This window comes from Benincasa hispida, chromosome 8, assembly GCF_009727055.1.
Source record: "Benincasa hispida cultivar B227 chromosome 8, ASM972705v1, whole genome shotgun sequence".
Classification (NCBI taxonomy): Eukaryota; Viridiplantae; Streptophyta; class Magnoliopsida; order Cucurbitales; family Cucurbitaceae; genus Benincasa; species Benincasa hispida.
In genome coordinates, this window is record NC_052356.1 from 41,848,457 (window position 1) to 41,864,827 (window position 16,371).

General features: G+C 32.1%; 1 protein-coding gene across 3 annotated transcripts; it reads left to right on the plus strand.

Moving 5' to 3' along the window:
- Window positions 1-10,475: 10,475 nt before the first annotated feature.
- On the plus strand, window positions 10,476-16,371 carry LOC120083554 (probable aldehyde dehydrogenase). 3 transcript variants are annotated; one of them, XM_039039363.1, is made up of 16 exons: window positions 10,477-10,781; window positions 11,367-11,446; window positions 11,641-11,739; window positions 11,888-11,955; window positions 12,083-12,140; window positions 12,262-12,375; window positions 13,065-13,148; window positions 13,600-13,704; window positions 13,859-13,972; window positions 14,344-14,475; window positions 14,568-14,657; window positions 14,822-14,911; window positions 14,989-15,198; window positions 15,418-15,528; window positions 15,800-15,879; window positions 15,960-16,371. In XM_039039363.1, the coding sequence occupies exons 2-16, from the start codon at window positions 11,432-11,434 to the stop codon at window positions 16,096-16,098; spliced, it is 1,509 nt and encodes a 502-aa protein (XP_038895291.1). In that variant the 5' UTR covers window positions 10,477-10,781; window positions 11,367-11,431; the 3' UTR covers window positions 16,099-16,371. The 3 variants fall into 3 exon arrangements, with proteins under 3 accessions (XP_038895290.1, XP_038895291.1, XP_038895288.1); XM_039039360.1 differs by having other exon boundaries at window positions 10,478-10,781; window positions 11,636-11,739; XM_039039362.1 differs by lacking the exon at window positions 14,344-14,475 and having other exon boundaries at window positions 10,476-10,781; window positions 11,636-11,739.

Here is a 16,371-nt window from a genome sequence, read left to right on the forward strand (position 1 = left end):
GAGGTAGATTGTCCTCCTACATCCATAAAAGCATTGCTTTTTTATTCTAATAGAATGCAATTGAATATGTAAATTTATTCATCATACATCGATATGTACATTTTCCAAGTTTATTTCAATGTAAACCCATCATATATATCCCAATAGAATACACAACAAGAATGAAACCGCTTGTATATACCAAGTATTCAAGAATAAAACCCATAAAATCAATTTAGGTTAAATTACTCGATATGGACCGAACTTTTTGTCAGGCTATTGTTCTCTTCCTCTCCTGAGCTCGATCGACACTACCAACGATAAATCCCGCTAATTTTCAGTTGAAAAACACAGTTGTGGGACCATTATGTTAGTGAAAATAAGGGATTTCACTATAGAAAGAAGGATAGTAAAGAGAAATGAGGTGGAAGATTTTTAGGTCAAAAGTTGTGGAAGCATTAGTTTTTTAAATTTAAAAAACAAAGCCTTCTGTTGAGAAAACACATGCAAAATCTCATTTTGCATGTCTTCCACCTCAAACTCCATTAGCATGTAATCTCTAGGTGTCAAGCTTGGGAAATGCCACTCCAAAGTCTACTTAGTTAGTGGGAAAATCCAACAATCGGATGTTTCCACTAACTATTTTTTTAATTAAAAAATGAAAAAAAAATTCAAATTTTAGAAAAATATTTAATTAAAACAATTTCAATTAAATAAAAAATAAACAAATTGTTTAAGACACCTAGCTTTGATTAATCACATTAATCAAGTTTAAAAAAATACCTTCATGCTAATGATCAAGTATACTCCCAAAAATAATTAATTAATAAATTAATTATTTAATTATAAATTATAACTCATATAAAATACAATATTCCCTTAAGACCGAATTTGAACATTTCAAATTCTCACTTCACCTAGTTCTTCAATTTTGTCCGTATTGAGCTAGCAAGAAGACCCTATGGACCTACAGATCACGGGCTCCAATGATCCAAGACTAACTGGTCAAACTCTTTAACCTAGTTAATCAACATTCGTTAACTAATAAGATTGTCCACTATAGCCTGTAGTTGCACTCTCCTCACCATAAATATATTATGTGTCCATTTTATATAACCATCATCAATAGGTTGATCCTTCACAGGTTGTTCGTAACCTCAACTAGGTCAAATACTGAAATACCCCTAAGTTACATCTTTTCTCCTTAAGTACCACTATCCCTCGAATGAACAATTGATTTAGGATCATAATTACTAAATCTATTCCCTCTCAGGCCAACGAGAGCATGAGGCCCTTTGTTCAAGACTCAATATCAGCCCTTAAGGGAACAACCTTTCTAATATCCATAAAATGGGTAGGAGTGAATTCCATCTTACAAATTCTATGTTCCCAGCCATCTACCTGGTCTTATCCCTGAAATGGGAGGCATATTGAGCAGCGAGCTGAGCTTACCATCACTTATGCAGATCAAGGGACAATCGTGAATAAACAAGAGTTCATAGACAACTCAGGATTCAGATCAAGTTATCTAGGTCATCAAGAAGTGAAATTAATCAGTGTTAACAGTAAACGGTGTTAATACGTAACAGTGATTATTTCGTAGTCTGTCTTACACAATCTCATCGTGTAGAACACCCCCGCTCACATGTCTCTACATGAATGAACTGATCACATCGTTTATGACACTTTACAACATTTGTAACAATCATAAAGCGGGTCGTATTCAATAGTATCTCCAGAAATAGGTACCCAACCTAATCCAAGTACTATAGGTGGTTTAGACTATTTTACTCGAACTTGATCAAGTTTATGTCTCCACATAAAGTTCAAGTATTCATGACATTAGCCAAGGATCGTAGTTTATTGGATTTAGAGTTATTAAACAATCAACAACACTTATCTGAATAAACTTCATATATGTTTACTGTTTACAAAACTACGAGTTTTAAGACATACAACCCAACAAAATCCCACTTGGACTAAAACTCCTAGTGGGTTACAATAAAGTTGGGTGTTGTGAAAGAAAACTAAATACAATAAACTAGGGCATCCCATACCCAAAATTTCTCCCACTTGCCCTATTTATTCTACCCGTAGTCCTAAACTCTTCAGGTGACCCTCGAAAATCTTAGTCGAGAGGGCTTTAGTAAACGGATCAGCAATATGTCCTCAGACAATAACGTCTCCTCTTAGCACGATCTGATATTTGTCCTCAATATGTTTTCCGTGCTTAGGCTTCTAGGTTCTTTGGAGTTCGCTACTGCCTACTTTTATCGCAATACAAAGTAATTGGCATATGCATGTCTGGAACAACTTCTAGATCATTTAAGAACTTCCTAAGTTATACTGCTTCCTTGGCTGCTTCACAAGCAGCAACATATTCTGCTTCCATTGTAGAGTCTACAATACAACTCTGCTTAATACTTCTCCATACTAGTGCTCTTCCATTTAGAGTGAACACCGATCCCGAAGTAGATCTCCTAGAGTCTATATCGGTCTGAAAATCAGAGTCAGTATATCCCGTAAGGATCAAATCCTTATTTCCATATACGAGCACGTGGTTTTTCGTTCTCCTAAGATACTTGAGGATATTCTTAACAACAGTCCATTGTTCATAACCAGGATTGGACTAATACCTACTGATAATCCATACTACAAAGCATATGTCTGGATGAGTACATAACATTGCATACATCAGACTTCCGACTGCTGATGCATAGGGAACCCGTCTCATATCTTTAACTTCTTGAGGTGTCTTAGGACATTGTTCCTTTGACAGGTGTATTTCATTCCTAAAAGGTAAAAGACCTCGTTTGGAATCCTACATCTTAAACCTAGACAACATCTTGTCTATATAAGATGTTTGAGACATGGCTAGCATTCTGTTCTTTCGGTTTCGAACTATTTGAATCTCAAGAATATACTGCGCCTCTCCCAGATCTTTCATCTGAAATTGGGTTGCTAGCCAATTTTTAATGTCAGTTAGGTATCCTACATTATTCCCAATAAGTAGGATATCATCTACATATAAAACTAAAAATGCTATAGTGAAGTTGATGATCTTTTTGTATACACATGATTCATCAATGCGTTGTTCAAAGCCATAAGATTTGATAGCAGTATCAAATCTTATATTCCAGGATCTGGATGCCTGTTTCAATCCATAAATAAGTCTCTTCAGCTTGCAAACCTTTTTCTCCTGACTCTGTTCAATGAACCCTTCTGGTTGGACCATATAAATACTCTTTTCAAAATCTCTATTTAGAAAGGCAGTCTTGACATCCATTTGTCAAATTTCATAATTACAAAAAGTGGCAATGGACAAGAGTATCCTGATTGATTTGATCATAGCAACAGGTGAGAAGGTTTTTTCATAGTCCACCCCCTCAACCTAGGTATAACCCTTTTACTACTAACTGGGCTTTATAGGTCTATACCTTCCCCATATGGACTCTTTTACGCTTGTAGATCCACTTATAACCAATAGGTCTTACCTCATCAGGTTTATCTACAAATTTCCATAGTGAATTAAAGTACATAGACTCTATTTCAAGGTCCATGGATTTGATCCACTGATCTTGATCAACATCATCCATTGCCTGTTTATATGTTAATGGATCCTCTAAGCCATCATCAGGTATGTTGACTTCGATTTCAGTTAAACTCATATAGCAGTTAGGCTGTCTCACAACCCTCCCACTACGTCGAGGTTCTCTCAACTCTTGAGTAGGATGTGATGGACCAAATTTCCTTGATATATCTACAACTCTTGTTGATGAGCAAGGCTGATCAATAACTTTTGTTGATTCGTCTGTAGCATTATTTGAAATCTTTTCCAATACTAGTTTACTGCGGGGTTTATGATCTCGAATGTGGTCTTCCTCTAGGAATGTGGCATTTGTCAATACAATTACCTTATCATCCTAAGGATCATAAAACTGACCACCTCTCATTCCTTTAGGGTAACCTACAAACAGACATAATTTTGAATAATGTTCCAATTTCTTAGGATTTTGCACCAACACGTGTGTCGGGCAACCCCAAATCTAGAAATGACGTAGACTAGCTTTACGTCCTATCCATAACTCATAAGGTGTTTCTGATACACTCTTAGAGGGAATGTTATTCAAAATGTAAGTTGCAGTCTCTACTGCATACCCCAAAACGAGTTAGGCAACCGAGCATAACTCATCATGGACTGAACCATGTCCAACAAGGTTATGTTTCTTCATTCAGATACACCATTCTGCTGAGGCATTCTCGATGCAAAGAGTTGTGACTGAATCCCCTGTTCTATCACACAGTCCTAGAATTTCAAATACAAATACTCCCCACGTCGATCTGATCGAAGTGTCTTAATAAATTTACCTAATTGGTTCTCAACCTCGGTCTTAAATTTCTTGAACTTTTTAAAAGCTTCAGACTTAAAATGAATTAGGTAAATGTAACCGTACCTAGAATAATCATCTATAAAGCTAATGAAATATTCATAACATCCCCGTGCTTTAACACTCATCGGTCCACAGAGGTCCGAATGCATGAGCTCTAAGATTTCTTTGGCTCGAAGACCTTTTCTTGAAAAAAAAAAAAATCTTTTTGTCATTTTTTCCTCGAGACATGACTCACATGGCGGTAAAGAGACATCTTCTAACTTGTTTAGAAGACCACTCTTAGCCAATCTCTCAATCCTATTGAGATTAATGTGGCCAAGTCTCAAGTGCCAAAGATAGATACTTTAAGAAATGTGTTGCCTTTTTCTTTGAGTTTCAGTTGTTTTAAACATTTCTATGTTATTTACAACTTCAACTTTATATGGTTTTAACTTATATAAGTTACTTTCTAGGTTTTCCGAATAGATTTGTATACTTCTTTTTGTAATGAACGCTTCATTAAGACAAAAATTTACTTTGCACAAATCTTCCAACAAACAAGAAATAGATATCAAATTTTTTTTACAAGAAGGTATATAAAGACCATTTTCTAAATACAGATATCTATTTCCAAAAGTTAACTTAACAGCTCCTACTGCTTTAGCTGAGATGTGCACCCCTGATCCAATCTAGAGAGTAATCTCATCTTCTTCAAGCTACCTCCAGGAACTAGTTTCCCTGCATGTGGCTCGTCTGTGATAACTTCTTCGAATTTGCGTGAACTAGCAGACCGATCACTCAATGGGGATGCTCCCTTCAGCATGATTTTATGGGTTTTATTCTTGAATACTTGAAACCTACGTAAACCCATCATATATATCCCAATATATTTCATATAATCATTGAATACTTGAACCCTACGTAAGACATGGAGTATTGTTAAATACCCAAAAAAAAAAAAAAGTATACAAAACGTCTAGTCCAGGTTCACTAACGTCCCAAACCTATGTAAATCTACACAACAAATATTAAATGCACAAACCTACATAAATCTACACAATAAGTACTGAATGCACAAACCTACATAGCAAATTTGGCCATATTGAATGCACACACAAAAAAAATACCTCTAGTATATATCAAATCTTCAAGAATATAATCCATAAAATCAATTTAGGGTTTAAACCCACGTAAATCCTGTTGGGTTGGTGTCCTAATCTTTTGTAATCTCGTAGTTTGTAAACTTTGTATAAACATATTCTTGTTAATAAAATAAGTGTTATTTTATAAGCATATACTCAATCCAATAAACTAAGATCCGAGGTTATTTCATGTAATTTAAACAAGTATGTAAAGATATACAAGTGGATCTTGTTTAAATAATAACCTAAATGGTCTATAGTATATGAATAAGGCTGGGTACCTTATCTTGGTAACTCTATGGATACGACTCGCTTTGTAGATGTTACAAGTGTTGTAAAATGCTACAAATGATCTGATCTTGTCATTCATGTGGAGACATGTGAGCGGGGTATCCTATACAAAGAGTTTGTATAAGACCAGACCACGAAATGATTAGTCTCTTTATATATCGCCGTTGATAATAGAGATTTACATTTCACTAGGATGACCATAGGTGACATGACCTGAATCCCGAGTGAGTTGTGAACTCATGCTCATGAATATAGTCCTTTGATTTATATGGATGAGAGTGGTTAGATTGCCAACTTAACAAGCCTACCATTTTGGGAGCTGGGAACTCAGCTACATAAGACGGAATTCACTCCTTCCTCGATGTAGGGGCAAGTAGATAAATTACTCCCTTAAGGGCTGATTCCAGGTATTGAACATAGTTAGCCAGACCCTCTTTTGGCCCGAGAGAGACTTGGTCATAGTTGATCTATGACTTATTATTCATTAGATAGATCAGTGATACTTAAGGAGTTAAATTTAACTTTTAGGGACAAAACGGTAATTTTGGTCCAGCTGTACTTATAAGCAATGTCGATTAGTTTTATCCAATGGACACAGAAATTTATCTGTAATGCGAATAGTGCAACTGTCGATCTTTTATGTAATGACCGACAGTTAACAAATATTGGATAATTTAATTAAAGAGTTTAATTAATTATAATTAATTATCCGAGTACCGTTGAAGCTTCAATCTACTAGATCATAAGGTCCCCTGTTTATCTAATTGAGAATTATTAAATTAATTTGAAGTGTTCAAATTAATTAAGGAAATTGATTAATATATGATAATATAATTAATTAAATTGAATATATGAAATATAAAATATAATGCTTCTGATATATTATAATATAAGATAATACGAGAGAAATTTGAATATGACTTAAATACTTAATATATGAATAAGATTCATGTAATTAAATTTAATATATATATGATTTATATTAAATACTATAAATAAGTTAAAGAGGAATTAAATATTTGAATATGATTTAAATATCAATATATATGAATTTAATATAAATGTGATTTATATAAATGTCATGTATTGTTGAAAAAAAATAAATCTATAAGTTATATTGTATTTGATGCAATATAAAATTATAGACTATATGTTATATTTGATATAATGTATATATATATAATAAAGCAATTATTATATATATATATTATTACTATTTACTAATTTAATTTAAATAATTAAAGCGGAACAACTCCCTCCCCATTGAGAAAGAATGATGCGATTGAAGATTCATTTTTCCTTAATTCTCTATGAGAGCTCTATGGAAAAAATTTACAGATTCTTTTCTTCCCTCTCCTCCTCCTCCTCTCTTCTCCTCTTTTCTTCCTGAAAATTCAAACAAAACCCACAACTTTTACTTTCTTGATTTCTAAAGTTTTTCCTTTATTTATTGCATGCTATAATTTATGTAAATACATATGTTTTACTATAAAACTTAAATTAATGAAATATGGAAATGAGGTCGATCTTGCTTCTACTCACGTTTCTCTCCGGTTAGATTTCCTTCAAATCCATTATATATATTCCAATATATTTCATATAATCAATTTATTTGATAGAAAACTTAGGATATAAACCTTTAAATTGATTAAGAAATGGCGTAATCAGTACATATAAAACCATGTATTTTAATACCGTATACTTGCTGAAATTTTAAAGAAAAGTAAACTGACATACACATACATTGGGTTTTCAAAATGATACGTTCATATATGTTATAATATACGGTGTGTGTTTTGGTATATACTCCTATTTAACTGAAATTCAAGAAACATGGGTCCAATATGCAAATTGATAGGGTGCATCGGGGGAGGGAGGTTAAATTGGCGATTACGGCGGATCTGGGGACTCTGCAGAGGCTGCCAAGGATCGTAGGGTATGGGAAGGCGGCGGAGTTGGCGTTGACGGGCCGGGTTTTTCCTGACTTTGTTTCCCGAACTCAAGAAAAATACATTCTAAATGGATGGGGGTTTATCGAACATCGGCCGAAATAGAGGCAAGAAACTTACAGAAATTTAGTCGCCATAATTGGTTTGTGGCCGCTGTAACTGGAATCCTTTCGTCTTCTTGTCGCCGAAATCCTTTAGTCGCCGGATTCCTTTAGTCGCTGCAATTGGAATCGTTTTGTCGCCGGAATCCCTTCTTCTTGTCGCCGAAATTGGAATCGAGAGGGAGCGAGGGTTTGACGTTCGGCGTCTTCGAGGGTTTGTCGTTTTGGCTTCTCGAGAGGGTTTCTACGCATTTTAATATTTTGTTGATATTTTTGTTTATTTGAGAATATTTAAAAAATAATTACATTTTCTTAAAAAGCGTGTGACATTTGAGTTTCCTATTTTAAAAAATTCTTGATTAGAGATAAATGAGTCCTAATTTTATTATAATTTTTTTAAAAAAAATAGAAATTCTTGTAAATAATGAAAAATTTGAACATTAATCAAATACAAATCTTTGTTATGACCCGGTCCATTATAAGATCATCTTTACATACAACCCATTTACTATTAGCCCAAGTTCCGATGGTTCGATACAAAAGAAGCATCAATATTTTAGGTTAAATTCATATTTAGTGATAAAGTTTTAAAGTTTGTATCGATTTAAGATAAGAATTTTTAAAATATCTAATAAATCATGTATTACTTTGTATCTAATAGATTATTACCATATTAATTTTATTAAATTTTATTGATATATTAAATTATAAATTTGACATTTGTGTTTGGTGTATTCTAAAACTTTAAATTTTGTGTTGGGTAGATATGTGAATTAAAAATATATATATATAATTTAAATAGTAAATTTTTAAATTTAAAAGCTTAGATACCAACTAGATAATAATAAAATCGTAATTTGTAATTTAACCGTCAATTTAATATTTGATATGTTTTTTTTTTTTACCACGTGTAAGAGGAGGGATGATGAGAAATCAAATTATTAAGTTTAAATATCTATGACATTAGTCCGTATCTTTCAATTTTGGTGTTATTGTTTTTAAAACGATGATTTTGATCTATTTCCTTTTAACTTGAGTTGAGTTATATTTTATCCACATAAAGGTTAATTTTAGTCCCTAGATAGTGTGGTTACAATTTACAAATATTATAATATTATTTTTTAAACAAATATAAATTACGTTTCTAACCAGCTACAAATTTGAATGTCTTCCACTTTTATGGATGGATGTGATTTATATATATATATATATATATATATTAATATTCTTAAATTTATAAAATTATTTGATAAGTTAACTATGTGTTTAATATATCTTTGACCTATCCAATATCTGTTAAAATCAACAAATACTAAGCACTAATTCGATAACATAGGATTGTACTATAGACATAAATTTTTAATTTATATATAGTTATTAGTTAATTTTAACAAATTTCAAACACGATATAGATACATTAGACATAAAATTGAGAATTGATAGATTTACTAGATAAATTTAAAGTACGTGACCAAAAGACAAAAGTTTGAAAACGTTCAAGGACTAAGCTTGTAATTTATCAAATTTATACCATGAGAAAAGTTAAAATACTATTTTGATCCATGTATTTTGGGTTTTATTTTATTTCCTACTTTCAACTATGTCTAATTTTGGTCATTGTATACTCAACATTTTTGTTAAAATTTATAAGTTTCTTGAAAGCTGATTGTTATGAAATTTGGTTAATTGAGAACTAGGGGTGATAGTCGGTTTGGTTCTATCTATTTTAGAGCCAATGAGAACCAAACCAATAGTTTTACAAAGAAGAAATCCAAACCAATGTCCAATAAATAATCAAATAAATAGATTGATTTTTATTTGACTTGGTTTTATTATCGGGTTAGTTCTCGATTTTTAATATTTTTTTTTGTTTTTTCTTCAAAATTTTTATTTTTATTTTTATTTTGTTTTAAATTCGTTCTTTTTGCTAATTTTAAATTAAAATCAATTTTTTTATAGATTGAACCTTGATATTTTTATTTTTGTAGCATTTTTTAAATAAAAAATATATAAACACCATAATAATTGGTCTTTTTTTTCTAAACAACAAATATATATTCACCATAATAATTAAAATAATAGAAGATACCTAAGTTAGAGTTTATTTCAAGGATTTGGTTATACCCTCGTTTAGTTTGGTTATTTTATTCAAATAAAAAATCGATCCAAATTAATACTTTTTGATTTTCTCTAAAATACAAAATAAATATGTCTAATTTTATATTAAAAACCAAACCAATCTAACTACAAAGATTAATTTTATACTTTTTGGTTTGGTTATTCGGTTTTTGTTGCACTCCTATTGAGAACACTAATTCCCATAAAAAGAAGATATCACGTGAATATGTTCTTACAAATTTATAAAGAAAATATTAATAAATATCAGTTTCTTCTTATAAAGAAAAACTAATTTTAAGATTTATTAAAAATACCCAAATGTAATGGAATTTAAAATATAGGGATTGAATCATAAAAAATGAGTCCACGTGTTAAATTTGATTAGGCTGTCATTTGTTTGAATGTCCTAAAAATTAGATTTTATGAGGCCATTAGATAATTTCAAATGAAATAAAAGTCAGACACGTATTTGTAGGAGAAAGATAAGACCAGTGATTGGATCTTAATTCTTTGATTCGATCCATATTTTCCTTTTAAAACAAAAAACAAATTTGTACTTTAATTTCAGTTGAAAAGCTGAAAAGAAATTATACCCAAAAACTCGAATTAGGGAATCAGCGAGTGGCCTGGCCTCCATCTCTCCCTGTGACAGTAACTCCAAGTGAAGAAATCCTCTTTCCTTTTGCGCTTCATCCCATTTCTTCCCAATAATTCATCTCTGTTTTGAGTTTTGCCCTGAATCATGGCGCCGGTTTTATCTCGGTTACTCCTCCGACGGAATGTTCACTCACCATTCCTTCGCACCTCCACCGCCGGCTTTAACTTTTTCAGGTAAGATCGATCTATCATTTTTTATGCAGAAATGTGTAGCTTGGAAAACCCATATCTGTTTCTTTTTTCCGAAAACTTCACTGCTGTTGATGGTGGGATTTAGTTCTCCATTTCTTAATGCATTTATTTCTCATTGAAAAATGATCATGAGATTGTTTTGGAGGTGGGGTTTAATCCATGATGACTATCTAATTAGAATTTAATATTGGAGTTGCTTTGAAATGGTTGTCTCGTGAAATTAGTCGGACACTCACAAATATAAAATAAAAGAATTATGGGGTTGTTTGGACTGTATTGGAATGGAAAACTCTAGGTTCTGAATTTGATTAAGATATTAGAATTACTGTAAATTAGATTCTTTTTGGTTGCACCTTTCCCCAGTTCTGATTTTCATCCTCGAACTGACAAATCGTTTTAATCCAAATCAAATCTATATAAAGAAAATGTGAAAGTTTGTTATTCGAAAATGATACCTGAATCCCCTACTTTGTTCTTGTGATTACAGTTTAGAATAAACAATTATTTATTTATTTTTTTTGGGATCCTTCATGTTGTAATCTATGTCTTTTCCTCTTCTGAAAGCAGAACAATTCATTCTTTTGTTTTCTCTACGGTAGAAGTGGATCAACTATCAGGTTCTAAGCCAGGAGATGTTCACAACTTGGGTGAGTAAAGTTGCTGTAATATCTTTTCCAAGCTGCAATGCTCAATAACTGTTGTTTATTCATTGTTTTATTTGTTATCTTATACTAAAATTAACGTTAGATACTGTATATGTGACTGAACCTTAATTCTGCTTAAACTTCTTCATTGCGTAAGAAAAGGAATGTTGGCACAACTTGTGTTTATTTTAGTGCAGGGTAAATGGATTGGATCTTCCGGTTGGAATACTATTGTAGATCCTTTAAATGGAGAACCATTTATTAGAGTTGCCGAAGTCAATGAAACCGAGATTCAGGTACTGCCACTAATGAACGATCTTGGTTTTAGGCGGTGGAATTATTATTTTCTCATGCTTAAAACAACTCATCCTTGATGTCCTGCTTCTAATAAGTGCTCATTTCTTTAAAAATCTGCTTGTTTAACTTGATGGATTGCTTTTGCAGCCATTTGTGAAGAGTCTGACCAAGTGCCCCAAACATGGCTTACACAATCCTTTTAAATCACCTGAGAGGTTCTTATAAACCACTTTGTAGATTATTTTCCTTAGTTTCACTCTATTTTTTCTTTCATTGTTCCTTTGATTGTGCTAGATTGTTAATTTGACATTAATATTCTATTACATGCTGTCATATTTGCAGATATCTGTTGTATGGAGACATATCTTCCAAGGCTGCCGACATGCTTTCCAAGCCAGAGGTGTGACGAACATTTAATTGTTTTACTTTTTTTTTGTCATTATTTTCTTGCTTCTCTTGCCTTTTGTACATAAGCGACATTCTTATTACAATAGTTTACGCAAACAAAACATGGTTTGCAGGTAACTGACTTCTTCACGAGGTTAATTCAAAGAGTTTCTCCCAAAAGTTATCAGCAAGCTTGTGCTGAAGTAAATGTTTCTGTTAAATTTCTACGGAACTTCTCTGGCGATCAGGTAAGGTTTAATGAAAGTAGTTGGTCAATGGTTTTTGTAGCCCCAAGGGATGATCATGTTAGATTAGGTCTAGTGAACTAAACTTTATAGGAAAATCATAGATGTCTCTAAAGTTTGGGTCTTGGACAGGCACAAACTTTTTATAAATAACAGCCCCTTTAAAGTCGTTCTTTCAAACATAATGCTTGAGAAATTTGACTTGAAAAAAACTATAGAGACCCTTCTAAGACTCCTATGGACGAGTGAGGAAATTTAGGATACCATACACTTGTGTAAGTCTCCCTTCATCTTCATCACATGCTTTAATTTGTGTTTGGAGTTGTTTGTGTATATATATATGTGTGTAAGATGAATCTTATGAATATTGTATTTATTAGAATTTTAAAAATATGATTTAAGGAGTCATTTCATGATTTAATGATCTTGTTTGTAAGTTGTAACTACCTATTTTTTTATAATGCTTGTGATATGATCTCTATTCACACTCCAAGGAATGAAATGTACTTAAAACCATTAGTTAATACTTAATGAAACCAATTGGAGTTTTGTCACATAGAACGCTTCCTATCAAGTAATTCGTGTGAAGAGTTTGTTTACTAATCGTTATTTGTTTCATTTATATACAGGTTCAATGAGTAATTCATGTGAAGAGTTTGTTGACTTTTTGTTATTGTTTTGTTTATTTACAGGTTCGCTTCCTAGCAAGGTCCTTTGCAGTACCAGGAGATCATCTTGGACAACAAAGTCATGGTTTCCGTTGGCCTTATGGTCCCGTAAGAAAACTTAGATGACTCTCTATTTTTTTTATTTTTTTAAAAAAATTGTTAGTTATTTTATCTCTTTTCATTATTGTATGTACACTAGATATTTTGATCATATACTTGAAATACACAAGTTTGAGAGAATCACATTTTCTACCGAAGTCTCAAGATGTTTAAGCAACCCTATTATAGCAAAAATGATGAAATATTCATAAAATGCATAAAGGTGAATATAAAAATAACATAATTAAGAGATGCAAAATTAAAGTAGTAAATAACTAGGTTAGCCTAGCTTTTCTTAGGCCGGATAGGGTTTGTCTATATTAAGTAATGTTAAGTAATTTTCAAGATAGAGTTCAAATACTCATATATTTCATGTCCTTATTTTTCTTGATTGTGTATTGCTTTTTCGATTTTATATTTCTGCTCAATAAATTGTAAACAATTGCAAAAACATTTGCAGGTTGCAATTGTCACTCCTTTCAACTTTCCATTGGAAATTCCTGTACTTCAGTTGATGGGTGCACTTTACATGGGCAACAAACCTGTTTTAAAAGTCGATAGCAAGGTAATTGGTTGGTATTGTTGTTGTTCATGAGTGGGGAAATTGGTTGGTATTGTTGTTGTTCATGAGTGGGGAAAGGGTATACTCATAAATTAATATATTTTAATTTTAACTTATAAATAAAATAACTACAAAAAAAATTCTTAATATTTTGTAGGTTAGCATAGTCATGGAGCAAATGATTCGATTGCTTCACCATTGTGGGCTGCCTCCGGAAGATCTAGATTTTATAAATTGTGATGGGAAGACAATGAACAAGTTATTGATTGAGGTAAATTTATAAACTTATGTTGATCCTTATAACTTAAATATTTTATTGTTGATGCGAAATGTTGTGGTTTAGCTCTCGTGCTTTGAAGGTTTTATTGTCTCAACAATATTCTGACCATTTTATCATAATAGACTTTGATCTTGTAGATACTTTATATTTTGTTTATCTTAATATGCTCTTGTTATCAATCTATCTATATATAATATCTCGAATGTTGTTGTATAGTAGTACTTGGAAATATGTCATGGTTAAAAAAAAAAACTCTTTTCTTTTGTTCTTTTTTATTTGAATTACAATTACTGTTAGAATGAATAAATTGATGGTGCAACCTGTTAGATTTATGGCCTAAGTGTTTTCTATGAATTTTATAGTCAAATCCATCCATGACTCTTTTTACCGGTAGCTCAAGGGTGGCAGATAAGTTGGCCGTTGATTTGAAGGGCCGGATTAAATTGGAAGATGCAGGTTTTGATTGGAAAATCTTAGGACCAGATGTTCGAGAGGTCATTAGCTCCATCGCATGTCATATCATTTCTACAATGCTGGTATAAAATATCAATTTCATTTCTTATTTTTTGTGGTTACTAAATTGCAGGAAGACTATGTTGCATGGGTTTGTGATCAAGATGCATATGCTTGTAGTGGCCAGAAGTGCTCGGCACAGTCGATATTGTTCATGCATGAGGTTTAATGCTTTACTTTTAGTCTTGCTTCGCTTACTATATCTAAACATTTGTTTTGTATTATCTTATTGTTAGTCTATTTTTTAATCTCATCTTATTGGGATTGATAGCAATTCTCCAAGTTCAATATCTTTTCTAACGATATCATTTTGTCGCATGACAATAGAATTGGTCAACAACTTCACTTATTTCGAAGATAAAGAATCTTGCGGAGAGAAGAAATTTGACCGACTTAACAATTGGCCCAGTTCTTACCGTAATACTACCCTCATTGTTTCAATTCATATTGTTAGCATACATAATCGTCTAGTAATTGTTTGTTGTTTGATGTAGTTCACAAATGAAATGATTTTAGATCACGTGAATAAATTGCTCAAGATACCAGGGGCAAAGTTACTCTTTGGAGGTGAACCTCTAAAAAACCATTCCATTCCACCCATATATGGTGCTATAAAGCCAACTGCATTATATATTCCACTTGAAGAAATGATGAAAGATGAGAATTATGAGCTTGTGACTAAGGAAATTTTTGGACCATTCCAGGTAAATAGGAAGAAAAAAAGGTTCTGAAAGTTTTCTAAGTCAAATTTTTGTAAGTAGATGTAACTTGTAAGTTTATAAATATGTTATGAGAATGATAGATAGTCTTTTCTTTGTTTTTTTACCTAAAAAATTATGAAATGACTTAGTTTAAGTTCTACTTGCTTTTTAAAATGAATAAATAAGCAGTTTTTAAAATCAGTTTGTTGTTGGTGTTTGCAGATTATTACGGAATATAAGAGAGATCAACTTTCAGGTGTATTGGATGCTCTTGAGCGAATGCATGCTCATCTAACAGCCGCTATTGTTTCAAATGACCCTCTTTTTATGCAAGTGAGTTTGATAGATTCTCTACCTAAAATCTTTTATAGAAAGAATTTCTCCAACCAACAATGCCGGGTTAATTGTCTTATATAAACGAAACTATAATTATTTGTTCTTTGATAGATGGTCATTCATATTGGTTACTACTACTCAAAATTCACACATCTTTTTTATTTGCATATTTAAACTTGAGGAAATGTCTTATCGTGAATAAAAACATAAACTTATTGGTACTACTATATTAGGCATTATAGGTTATAGTAAGCTGTGGATTTTGCAGGAAGTTATTGGCAACACTGTGAATGGAACGACATATGCAGGTTTGCGAGCAAGAACAACGGGAGCTCCGCAGAACCATTGGTAAATTTTAACGACCTATTTTCTCTTTTTGAACATGGGATTATTGTATTGATATTCAATAAAGAAATTTTTTTGTATAGGTTTGGACCTGCAGGAGATCCGAGGGGTGCAGGTATTGGAACCCCAGAAGCCATCAAACTTGTATGGTCTTGCCATCGAGAGATCATATATGATATTGGCCCGTTGCCCTTGCATTGGACAACTCCACCGTCAACTTGAAATATGATCAGAGTGGTTTTTTACTTGCCCCGCTTAGGCCAGACTAACCTTGCCTAAAATCTATGACAATTTTGTAGTTGCAGAAAATAAAGTCTCATTCATCAGAAATTGGTATGTTTGATTTGTTGCTGTAAATTAGAGCCTTTGTTCATTGGTTATTTAGGTATCTAGTTTTTTATGTTCCAAAATAAATTTGATGGGAGAATTCAAAGTTTCCAAACTGTAATGAAGGTATTTGAAGGACAAAAATAATTTCAGTTACTTTTTCTTTTA